This window comes from Lipotes vexillifer, unplaced genomic scaffold, assembly GCF_000442215.2.
Source record: "Lipotes vexillifer unplaced genomic scaffold, Lipotes_vexillifer_v1.1 scaffold275, whole genome shotgun sequence".
Taxonomy (NCBI): domain Eukaryota; kingdom Metazoa; phylum Chordata; class Mammalia; order Artiodactyla; family Lipotidae; genus Lipotes; species Lipotes vexillifer.
Genome location: NW_006775816.1, coordinates 284617 through 298284, shown reverse-complemented (window position 1 = coordinate 298284; position 13668 = coordinate 284617). Strand labels below are relative to the sequence as shown.

Sequence of the window (13668 nt, the reverse complement as noted above, 5' to 3'; positions counted from 1 at the left end):
GAAGCTGCCTGCTCTTTCCCTGGAAGGAGAGGGTAGCAAGGAATCCAGGACAGTCAATCATGTGAACATCTAAGATGAAGGTAGGTCAAGGCAATAGTCAGAAATCCAGCCAGGTGGTCAGAAAGGCTGACAGGTCCTGGTCAAAGCTTCTCTACTCTGTGCAAAGGCAAGACTCCATCAACAGGAAGCTTGACCAGGACCAAGCCAGGCCCAGATCCCAGGAAACCACAATACCAGGCAGGTTATCAAAAGAGAGACTTGTTCTTTCATTTGTTGAACCAATTTATGAAAATGCTTAATATGTGCCAGACAACATGCCTGGAAGTATTAATAACAACACATTGTCTCTGTGTTCAAAAGGTTTAAACCAGTGAGAAAGACATAGGCCATCATCAAAAAAATCTACAAACAAATAGATGCTGGAAAGGGTATGGAGAAAAAGGAACCCTCCTACACTGTAAATTGGGAATGTAAATTGGTATAACCATTATGGAGACCAGTATGGAGGTTCCTTAAAAAACTAAATATAGAGCTACCATATGATCTAGCAATCCCACTCTTGGGCATATATCTGGAGAAAACCATAATTCGAAAAGATACATGCACTCCAATGTTCACTGCAGCACTATTCACAATAGCCAAGACGTGGAAGCAACCTAAATGTACATCGACAGAGGAAAGGATAAAGAAGACGTGGTACATATATACAACGGAATTTTACTCAGCCATAAAAAAGAACTAAATAATGCCATTTGCAGCAACATGGTTGGACCTAGAGATTATCATACTAAGTGAAGTAAGTCAGACAGAGAAAGACATCATATGATATTATATGTGGAATCTAATAAAAAATGATACAAAGGAACTTATTTACAAAACAAAAACTGACTCACAGATCTGGAAGCCAAACTTATGGTTACCAAAGGGGAAATATGGCAGGAAGCGATAAATTAGGAGATTGGAATTAACATATACACACTACTATATATAAAACAGATAACTAATAAGGACCTACTGTATAGCACAGGGAACTCTACTCAATATTCTGTAATAACCTACATGGGAAAAGAATCTGAAAAAGAATGGATATATGTATATGTATAACTGATTCACTTTGCTGTATATCTGAAATTAACACAACATTGTAAGTCACCTATACTCCAATAAAAATTTTTAAAAAAAAGACAGACCATAAATCATGTACTGCTTTGATAAAAATATGCACAGGGCACTATGGTAAAACCCAAAAGTTCGGACCCTACCAAGCCCAGGGGCAAGGATGAGGGGAGAGGCAAGGAATGGAGACAGGATGGACAGAGAAAGTCTTCAGTGAGGAACCCACTTACTAATGTAAGATCAGAGCACGATGGCTTCCAGAGTGGCCCACTGAAGCCACTCCACAACATGACTCTGTTTCTAGAACTTGGGATAGAGATTATGGGTTGGCAAAGTGCAAAGACAGAGTCATGAAACAAAGGTAAGGGTGGGGTCTGAATGAAAAGAGGAAAAAAAAATGTAGAGTGCCCACAAAATATGAACAAACCTCAAGAATATCATAACATAGAATACTATTCAGCAACAGAAAGGAAGTACTCACACACACCACAACATGGATAACCCTTGAAAACATTATGCCAAGTAGAAGAATTCTGTCACAAAAGCACACGTAAGACTCCATTTATATAAAATGTCCAGAAGAGGCAAATCTATAGACAGAAAGTAGACTGGACATTGCCTAGGGCTAAGCGAGTTGGGAATAATTCGGGAGGGACTATTCACAGGTTTAGTATATTTTATATAAAAATTCTGTATAGTATATTCTATATAAAAAGAATATATATATATTCTTTTTGGGTAATGAAAATGTTCTTAAATTGATTGTGGTGATGGTTTTACAACACTGCAAATATACTAAAAACCAATGAATCATACACTTTAAATGGGTGAACTACATGCTATGTGAATTATACCTCAATAAGGCTTTGCAAATATACCACTGTAGATTCTCATAAAAGTTAATACTTAATAATTGCACATGGTTTTATTATTGGCCTTAGGAGCCATCTGAAGGCTAAGTCAGCACAGCAAGTGTGTGGGTTTGGAGCTACATGGAACAAGACTCAAGCCACAGCTACACCACTTGAGAGCTGTGCATACTTGGGTAAGCTACCTACTTAGGCTGCCTGAGCCCCAATGCACTCAGCACTACAATAAGTACATCACCCACCTTGCAGGATGAGAAGTTATATACATAATCTGCATAAGTGCTCAATATTACTACCGTTTCTGAATATTAGCCTATGAGAAATAAATGTTATCCAGAAAAGTTTACATAAATATCCTTTTCTTAGATACTATCCAGAGGAATAAAACATAGCGTTCTGATTCAATTTTTTAAATCGTGCATGTCCAGATCTACATCTCATTCATCTTTTTATGCCCACCTAAACCACGTGCCTAAGATGTTACTTTGGATATCGGGGGTGCTAAACACTTTCTGAGTGCTCAGTGAGTTCTAGGCACTGTTTCATATTTGACATAAAGTGAAGCTGAATTCAAATCCTAGTTATCGAAGTGCTGTGCTTGGTCCTCGATATCATGCTTCTGTATTTTTGGTGCTACTGTTTATTTGGGTCTTGTTGTTATTCTCACTGTTATTTTTTACCATTAACCAAGAGTTACATTCAAAAATATACTTCTAAGAAAAATTCATTTGAATATATAAGAATCTGTAACAGTGATATAAAATGTTAAGTACTTATAAGAAAGCTGATTATTTTCAGCATGCAGAATATAGGATAAGGCATGCTTAGTTCTCTCGTTTTTAAACAAAAGTTTTAAAAAATATATGTGTGATATTTTAGTATGGTTTACTTTAATTAGCAACTACATATTTTTGAAAAGCTGACATGTCTTTAGCTATCCTTTGTACCTCTTTTTGAAGTGTGCGATTCACCCTCAAAGAAAGAGAGGTGATTTGAATGATTCCAAGTTGACTAACAACTTGTGATTAAACAAAATTTTTAAATGAACATATTGACTAGTCCCTTTTAGTATTTGAAAGCAACAATCTAATGTATTTCACAACCAGTTCTACCTCTTACTTTAGCACTATAAAAAGAGTCCATTTCCAAAACATGCAGTTTGTAGCAATTTCAAAGGTGTTAGTGCAGCACACCATCAACATTACATGGTTAGTTAAGATTCACAGCAAAGGAAACATCAAGGATAATCTTACCATATCATCCGTCAGTGTCCTAATATTTAAATGCTGCAAATGAAAGAAACCAATCATATCAGTAATTTATAACAGCTTTTTTAATTTTAGTTAATAGAGTACATTTAAAATTCTACAACGCTAAGTTGAATGTAATTCAATTTCTGACAGTCTAATAAAAATGCATTATATATTGTTTTAATCACTTTCTCAAAAAGATGGACAAAAGTTACCTTGAATGTGATAGTCTCCTAAAATTTGTCTTTGTAAACCTCACAAACTAGAAACCTCACTGTAGTACAATAAATATATTCTCCCAAATAATAGTATTAGCTACCATACAAACTTAGAATGCAATGGATATAGGGGTTTAAATAAGATTTTCAGAAAATTTTTCAAATTATAAAAGTGAAACTTTAAATCTACCATTAGCATGCAGCATAATAGATAATGAAGTACTCTGCTGGCTAATTAACTTAAATAATTCTAATAAAAGAGAAGAGAGTACTGGAATGACTATTTGCATCTTTAACATCAGTTTGATTTATCACCAGTTATTGACAGTAGACACTTTTCAATTTCATTGCTACTTCTTTGAGAACCCTTTTGCCAATTTCCTTGCTAGACATACACAAGGCCACTTTAGAAAGTGAATAAATTAGTTTCCTGCAAAGTGGAGTTCAAAGCAAAATTAAGCATTTAGGGGGAAAAAGCAATCCAAGTTTTTATAAATTCTGGAGCTGGGGAAGATTTTGTATTTAAGTAGCTGGAATCAATTTCCAATTCTCCTTCTTCTTATTCATTGTGGCATTAGACCTTTAAAAGGGCAGAGAAAGTGTCAAGCACATTTCCTAAACAGGAAATCAGGTCAGGTCTATGAAAAGTATAAAAGGATATGTGTTAGCAATCATCATCTAATGGAATAAGTGGCAAATAGGTATCAATAAATTCAATATTTATTGACAGAATGAAATTTATCATTCATGCTTGTAACTAGAATGCACTTTTTTTAACATCTTTATTGGAGTATAATTGCTTTACACTGGTGTGATAGTTTCTGCTTTAAAACAAAGTGAATCAGTTATACATATACATATATCCCCATATCTACTCCCCCTTGTGTCTCCCTCCCACCCTCCCTATCCCACCCCTCTAGGTGGTCACAAAGCACCGAGCTGATCTCCCTGTGCTATGCGGCTGCTTCCCACTAGCTATCTATTTTACATCTGGTAGTGTCCATGCCACTCTCTCACTTTGTCCCAGCTTACCCTTCCCCCTCCCCGTATACTCAAGTCCATTCTCTAGTAGGTCTGCATCTTTATTCCCGTCTTGACCCTGAGTTCTTCATGACCTTTTTTTTCCTTTTTCTTAGATTCCATATATATGTGTTAGCATATGGCATTTGTTTTCCTTTTTCTGACTTACTTCACTCTGTAGGACAGGCTCTAGGTCCATCCACCTCACTACAAATAACTCAGTTTCGTTTCTTTTAATGGCTAAGTAATATTCCATTGTATATATGTGCCACATCTTCTTTATCCATTCATCTGTTGATGGACACTTAGGTTGCTTCCATGTCCTGGCTATTGTAAACAGAGCTACAATGAACATTGTGGTACATGACCCTTTTTGAATTATGGTTTTCTCAGGGTATATGCCCAGTAGTGGGATTGCTGGGTCATATGGTAGTTATATTTTTAGTTTTCTGAGGAACCTCCATACTGTTCTCCATAGTGGCTGTATCAATTTACATTCCCACCAACAGTGTATGGGGGTTCCCTTTTCTCCACACCCTCTTTAGCATTTGTTTGTAGATTTTTTGATGATGGCACTTTTATGCTCATGAATCAACCTCGATGATGATCCAGGTTAAAAATTTGTACAGTGTAAATCACTATCCCAGATTCTCCACCCTTTCAGAGAAGATGTTCCTTCTTCTAGGGCAGGAAAAACAGTAACTGGAGGGACACAGCATGAGCTTCGCTTATACTAAAGAGAATGCAGCTGGATAAGTGATCATGCCAGTTCTAGACTGAATTACGTGATCAGTAGACCACATATGCTGACCTAGGAGCAAAGAAGTAATAATACTGGATTAACAAAAGTTTAATGTTGAATCCTGGGTTGTAAAATTTACTTTTAATCACTATTAACTTCAGCAGTTGAAATTAACAAGTATGCACAGAGGCCTGTGAGAGTGGGTATGATCCTGAGGCACTTAGGGTCACAATCTCATCCCAGAGACCATGACTAGAATTGAACCCAAATCCACATGGCTACTGTATGTGTGCTTTCCCACCAGTAGAGATTTCCAGCCCACTGCATTTGGTTAACCACATTGCTCTCTCACTCTTCAACCAGAGGTATCACCCCAGTCACAACTCACATCACACCTGAAAGGGATCATTTCAAGTTCCTCTGACAAGGAAACAGGAATAGAGCCAACTTCTGACACAACAGCATTCTAAGTGGCCTAATGCTTGAAAAGTAAGGCTAATGAAAAAGTATCATGCAGAAATCCTACTTGGAATAGTATGCCACTATAAAGCAAAAACATGTACTAACACAAATGAAATATTCCAAAATGCCAGTTTGAGTTGCCTTGAGGAAAATGCCATAAAGTGATGTTAAAGAAGAGAGAAGAAACAATGAAAGCAGACAAACAATTTTAAGAGAAATGAGACTAGGGCCTATGTAAGATTTATGAACTAAAAACTGCACAGAAGATACAGAAAGTATTATACAGAAAACGTAGAGAATGTAGGTTACATGATGTAAAATTCAGAAGATGTAAATAACCAAGAGGAACATTTTTATTTACCTTCAATGGCCTAAAATAGGACAGGCTTTTAAATTAGAGTTGGACTCATAACTTATAGAAAAAGAATAGTCACTCTTAAGTAGAAACAAGACACATAAGGATTCATTTTTTTGGTCATAGTTTTTTTTAATTTTTTTTTTAATATCCTTAAACTATTTCATTGAGGATCTAGCAACTCAATTAATTTGTTAAATGCTTGGCCTGTTTTTTAAAAACTATACAGGCATGCATGTAAGTCCAATTACAAGCTATATTACACACAATCTTTCACAGAAAAGAACACGCAATGAATTACAACAGAATTATAATGCTTACATAGAAAAATAAGAAAACTCAAAGGGATGTAAGCGTGGGAAGTTTAGCAGTCTGAGAGACAAGCAAGAAGTTAAGGTCAGGTTCACTATTCCTTCTCTTCTGGGAAACACGTATCTATCAATTCTTACCACCAGCAAGATAAGCCAGTAGGGCATGATGACAGCAAATTCAAGGGCCCATGACAGAACTAGAGATGTTGACTAATAGAGTAAACAGCTGGAAAACTCATCTAAAAATGTTGGTTTCTATATCCAAACAGTAGAGAGAATAAGTTTCAATTCAAGATTCAGCTTTCAGAAAACAGAGATTACATAGGTATTTGTTTACCCACATGCAATCTGAAAGAAACCACTAAACACAAGCTAGCATTAAAAAATTTGAGTGAATCTAAGTGTGAGTAATTTCCCCTAAAAACTTAAATGTCTAATCACAGTCCACTTCAAATATGTTTGGGGAAAAAAAAGAAAGAAACACTAAATATTTAGTGAAAAAATGTAAAGGTTAGATCAAGTGGCATCCTTTTGTAGGATCTTTGAATGCTAATATTAATTCAAGTTTACTGTAAAGTTTACATTATCTCAAAGTCCTACCTGTTTAGATCACAGACTTCTAAAAAGTGGAGGGAGAGGGAGAAGAGAACGACTGACATAAAATCCTCAGATAGTGGCAGCCCCTGGGATATACCTGCTGAGACTAGAAGATCTTGACTGTCATATCTTAGAATCTCCAATTCTATTCTGTCCTACTTTTAGGATTCTAAATATATATAATGGAAATATAATATATATATATATTATATATACACATATATATACAACTCTAAAATATATAAGTATAATATATATATATATATATATATATATAAACAACTCTGAACACAGGACCACTGGTAATTGGCTAAGGTGTGGTACTAAAGCACAGTGGGGCTCTTTTCCTAAGCCAAACCTCACCCTCTTCCTGTGGTCCTATGTTTCTCAAACTGCTAATTCTATTTCTCCCTAAAAAGAAAGCAGCTCTACATGTAGACAGGTTTTCTGCTAATGACAGTTCCTAGGATGAATGGTCAAGAGGATCACTCTGGAATTGAAAGAGAGAACAAGTCTTTATAAATTTTTCTTCAAAAGAACATAGAATCAGAAAAGGGGGGGCAGTTTTGACAGAAACACAGAACATAGTCCTCTATATTCCCATTTAAGCAAGGCATCAAAACCTTTATTGAAGACAGTACATGATGTCAAAAAATAGATCCAGAGCTTTCAGAGCACTGTGCAAAATGCTATCAATATCGAGGTATGGAGAACACCACCACCAACTTAAGTTGACAAATAAGTAACAAAGACCAAATAAATTATGTAATACAAAGCAACATACAAACCCCTGAGGTTCACATGCAATGGAAAAAAGATTCCAAGCTGTAACCTAAGCGTTTTAGCAAATTTTACATTTTCTTTCATTGGTTGGCACATGTGGATTAGCAGACAGCAAAGGCTCTGTCCACTGATGTCCTTAGACACGTGAAGGCCCACCAGGCATCAAGCTAGCAGGCTCGGATCACTGTCAGCAGAGGCAATACACAGTAATATTTTAGAATAATCTTTAGCTGTTGCAATTTAATTCTATTAAGTTTACACCACTTAACTGGGTCATTATGAGAAATTAGCAACAAGAGGAAAAATTAAAAAGATTAAAGCCTCTGAACACAAGTGACTTGGACCCAATTCTCATAAACTAGACCCTCCAAACCAAGTGGTTTTCAGCTTGTTAGTGTGCACAAGAAAAACACCAAGACTTTTTTGTAAAAGCAGATGGCAGGACCTCAGCTTCCCAAGATCCTGGTGCAGTAGGTCTAAGGTGGGGCTTAGGAACCTGTACACTTAAGGGGCTTGAGGGCACTGCTGCTGCAGCGAGCCTGGGACCACACTCCACCACTATCAGCATTAAACATCTCCTGGGCTGCACACAGACCAATGTCTGTCACGTGCCTCATTTAAAATCCACGTAGCAGAAACAAATGAAAAAAAGGGTGCAGGCAGGAAGCACAGAGGATTTTAAAGAAGTGAGAGACAGGGAGCTGGTACGGTTGGGACAGGCTTTAGTGCCCTGAAGTGACTGGCACCAATTAGCACTGATTTAAGAAAATTCAACAATCTCTGAGTGCAGGATGAATCACCAATTGCATCACTTATTCAAATACTTAGTCTCTCTCTAAGGTACAATAATTCAATTTCATAAGCATATATTTAGTACTTAAGTATCAAATATTGTTCATTATATCAAACCACAACATGACACTATTTGCTTGAAAAAACGGGTGACAGGTTCTGATCAACAGAACACAGTTACACCTTAAGGGGAAAGGGCCAGGCTCAGTCCTCTCTTAATCGTAATCTGTTTAATCATACTTATAATCTGCTCAAAGTTTTGTTTTAAAGTCCAGCTTATTCCCTTCGACTAATACACTTATAAATATGTATTTTAATCTAGTAACATTTCTTGTCCACACACCTGTCTTTATGTTAATATCAATGCCAATTATAAAGATTGTAGCAATGTGAAATAATACTACTAGCAACTGTGACACTAAACACACCTGTGGATGGGTCTAAGAGGTATCTCCCCAGCAAGCACACAACACACCTAGATGTGAAAATATTGTTTTTCAAGGGCTCCAGATTTAACAGCTCAGGAGGGTCCAAAAATAATACTGAAGCTTTCCCAGCTCTGAGGACAAGAGTAGAGCTGGCTCTTTGATACTATAAAGTAAAGCTTTTAAGCTGCCTCACTCTTCATGTGGTCATTTTTTTAGTTTGAGGTGGAGAAAAGTGAGAGAGGCGATGTTACGAACAGGTGAGAATCAGAAAAAGCTCACCAGCATCTTTTAATCTGTTCATTTACTCAAAATTGTAATCCTGCCCATCTTAGGATGATAAACACCTGTCCACTGCCCATTTTCCAAGGCTTATGCACTCTTGGCATCCAAGAATCCAGACCTGCCTTCTCCATAACTCTTTCTTTGTGAAAGACCAGGTTTCAGAAGGAGGCATCACTCAACCATTTACAGACATGAAAAGATTCATTTCTAAGAGGGCACAAGGTTTTCAAAAGGATCAAAAGTCTGCCACATAACTGCTCGAAAACAACCACCTCTCCAGAAAAACCAATTCTCAAATTGCTACTTGTAACTCTCACCTGAATTACACATCACAGGGGCTGAACACCTAACAAGTCATTTTTTATTCTAGCAGAACTCTAGTGTTCCTTTTCTTTCAAAGAGAAAACATAATGACTAATCCTAGTAACACAGCCTTCACACCTATTTTAAGATATTCTCTTCAGCCGTTCCAGTTTCTTTCACGTAAATTACCAGATCAAAAACTCTTCTCCAATGGGTCCAGGAAAAGACAATTCAAATCCCTGAACCCCTTTACGAGTTAGGTCTGGTTCGAGGTCATCAGAACCCAAGACCTTTTTCATTATGTGGAGAAGGCTGAAAAGTAAGATATTAGCTGTAGACGGATTTTAAATGGTCCCAGAGCTTCCAAAATCACCCTGAAGTTTATCTAATTACTATGTTATTTCTGAGAGTGCCTCAGCCTCTTAGATGTCATGTCTAAGACACGAATTAAGACTGGATATTCCTGAGACTTATATAGTACCACGTATCACACTGTTCTATATTTGAGAAGGATTTTGTTTACATTTTAGCATCACCATAAGGAAATAAATTTGGTGAAACTTTCTGAGAGAACAATTTGGTGAAACAAATCCTATGTTCAACCTAGTAATTCTACTAGTAATTACTCTTTAACCTAGTAATTCTATTTGTAGAATCTATACTTAGGAAATAAGAAATACAATCAAGTATTCTTATACATAGATATATATAACTACAGCATTATTTTAAATAGCTAGAATTGTAATCAACCTAAAACTTCCCAGAATATGTGAAAGATTAAATTACAGTCCTACAATAGCAAAAATGCTTACAATAAAATGTTACATGAAACAAAGCTGTATTTAAAATTGCATTTGCAATATAATTCTAACTTCATTAATATACACATTTATGGAAAAAAATCAGACAGGAACCACTGTTAATTTTATATATCTGGATTGTGGGATTTGAAACAATTTTTTTTACATTTTTCTGTATTTTCTTAGCTGTCTGGAATGAGCATATTTATTTTTATAATGAGAAAAGTTTTTTTTAATTTCTATAGATAATACTTTTCACGCTAAACAGAAAATATAGATTTGTTCCTTTTCAAATGAAAATATATGTATGAGACAGTAAAAGAAATAAAAATCTAATAAATACTGTGAACAGAGACTTTTTAATAGGCTGGATTTTTAATGCATATTTTCAAATACGTCTGAATACATTAAGCACATTATTCATTTGTTTTCTAATCCACATATATAAATTAACCAATCTCAAAAGTCTCCTTGGTTTTGTGAATTATTGACGTTGTCACCGGCTAGAGACTTAATTCCAAGAAAACTATATGAATCACTACATCACAAGCACAAATCCTTTTGACACAAATTAAATTTCTGTGGCAACAATAATATATTGACTTAGCTTTATTTTTCTACTTTGACACTTATTAATGTCAGAAATAAAAGAAATCTATCATTTTTCCTTATTGTAAATGTAAACTATCTCATGCCATCTTTAGAAAGCTAAGGTAAATACCACTCACTTGATAACTCAATGCAAATGAAGACATGATAACAAAGTATAAGAAATAAGACATGATTGTTCAAGTAAGACCTAGTTTCATAATCCTTTTTTCTTTTTTCTTTTATTTACTTATTTGTTCATTTGTTTATTTGGCTGCATTGGGTCTTAGTTGTGGTACGCAGGCTCTTTCATTGCGGCATGCGTGCTTCTCTCTAGTTGTGGTGCGGGGGCTCAGTAGTTGCAGCACACAGGCTTAGTTACCCTGCGGCATGTGGAATCTTAGTTCCCCGACCAGGGATCGAACCCACGTCCCCTGCATTGGAAGGTGGATTCTTAACCACTGGACCACCAGAAAAGTCCTTCATAACCCTATTTTTCTACTACGCAATACAATTAGGCTGCCAACATGTGCAAGACACTATATTAAATACAAAGAAGACCCACCCAGTGGTTAAGAATCCACCTTCCAATGCAGGGGACGCAGGTTCGATCTCTGGTCAGGGAACTAAGATCCCACATGCTGCGGGGCAACTAAGCCCACATGCTGCAACTACTGAGCCTGCATGCCACAACTAGAGAGTCCACATGCTGCAACTACAGAGCCCAATCGCTCTGGAGCCTACACGCCACAACTACTGAGCCTATGCACTCTGGAGCCCATGTGCCACAGCTAGAGAGCTCACACCCTGCAACTACTGAGCCCGTGTGCTCTGGAGCCTGAGCACCACAACTAGACAGAAGCCTGCGCACCACACCTAGAGAGAAGCTACACACCACTAGAGAGAAGCCCACACACCACAACAAAGAGCCTGCACACCACAACTAGAGAGAAGCCACACACCACAACTAGAGAACTCACATGTCACAACTACTGAGGCCATGCACTCTGGAGCCTGAGCACCATAACTAGAGAGAAGCCCACGCACCACAACTAGAGAGAAGCCCATGCACCACAACTAGAGAAAAGCCACGCACCACAACTAGAGACAAGCCCACATTCTGCAACAAAGAGCCTGCGCACCACAACTAGAGAGAAGGCATGTGCCACAACTAGAAAGCTCATACGCCGTAACTACTGAGCCCGTGCACTCTGGAGTTTGAGCGCCACAACTAGAGAGACGCCCGCACGCCACAACAAAGAGTCCACACACCGCAACAAAAGATCCCACATGCCAGAACTAAGACCTGCTGAGGCCAATAAATAATAAATTTAAAAAAAAAAAAGAAGAGTGCTAGGAGGTGGAGTCAGAGACATAAGGGATGGGGGGGTGTCTAGGGCCAAAAAAATATATATATATATTTATATATATTTATATATATATATATATATATATATATATATATATATATATATGTAAAGAGGACCCAGTCCCTGCCCTTATGAGCTTACAACCAAAGGAGCAGCAAGACAAGTAGCTGAATAACCAAAATGCAAGACAGTGGGATAAGCACCATAACAGAGGTATTTAATGCTGACAGGAAGAAAAGGCAGCATTGTTAATCATATGTGCATAAACACTCGCTAATGAACATGCAAACATTATAGCAATGATCTAAAACTAAAGTCAAATTAAGCCATGATTTAGATAAAACTGGTAGTACAGAATTTGTCCTTCTTACACAATGACAGATTCCTAAAACATTCATTCATTCAACAAATATTAAACATTTCTATGTACTGACAAGGGAACCATCAGTAAATAAAACAAAGATTCCTGTCCTAAAGAAGCTTACCTTCTATTGGGGAACAGACAACAAACACATTAATAAGTTATAGAGGATGTTAGAAGGTGATGAGAGCTCTGCTAAAAATAAAAATTAGCACAAAGTAAGGCAGGCCCAGAAAGCAGTGTTGCAATTTTAAACGTGGGAATTGGGGTAGGCATAAGTCTGAATGGGAAGGTGGCATCTGAGCAGACTGGAGTGGACTAAGGAATCGAGGAAAGTGTTTCAGATAAAAGAGCAGGGAGAACAAAGGCCATTAGGAAAGAGCACCTCTAGGGTTCAGGGAAGGAGGGAGCCAGCGTGGCAACAGCAACACGAAACAAATCAAAGAGGAAGGAGGGGCAGATCCATCCCAGGCCATCTTAAGGACACGGGCTTTTATTTTTCTAACAGAACAGTCACAAATGTTTAAGTATAAAAACATGTTATAAGTAATCAACTTAACTAGTAAATAACAGTTGAATCCACTTTGCCAGCAGCTCTGCTTTGCTGGGTGTCAGTTGATTGGACCACCCTCCTTTCAGCTGCTGGGGCCTCTCACATGCTGTGATTTTTCTTTGGGGCTGAGAACTTCAAGCAGTGGCAGTTTCCCAGCACCATCCCTACAGCCAGCATGTTGCCTGGCCTCAGGAGACTGACAGCTAAAGGGGAGAATACAGTGTGAGGAAGAAAACAGACTGAGTAGGTATTGCACATATAAATTTACAGTAAGGGTGGGTGAACCTTCAGTATCATCAAGAAATGAAGATCCCGGGCTTCCCTGGTGGCGCAGTGGTTGAAAGTTCGCCTGCCGATGCAGGGAACACGGGTTCGTGCCCCGGTGCGGGAAGATCCCACATGCCGCGGAGCGGCTGGGCCCATGAGCCATGGCCGCTGAGCCTGCGTGTCCGGAGCCTGTGCTCCGCA

At 37.6% G+C, this 13668-nt stretch overlaps 1 protein-coding gene across 1 annotated transcript in view; it reads right to left on the bottom strand.

The window, feature by feature from the left end:
* Positions 1–13668, bottom strand: part of DIAPH3 (diaphanous related formin 3) — a gene marked incomplete at its 3' end in the record, with an annotated part of 415912 nt that overhangs the window by 384670 nt on the left and 17574 nt on the right. Inside the window, 1 exon segment of the mRNA XM_007450220.1 lies at positions 3239–3271. Within this exon segment, the coding sequence (XP_007450282.1) occupies positions 3239–3271 (33 nt within the window).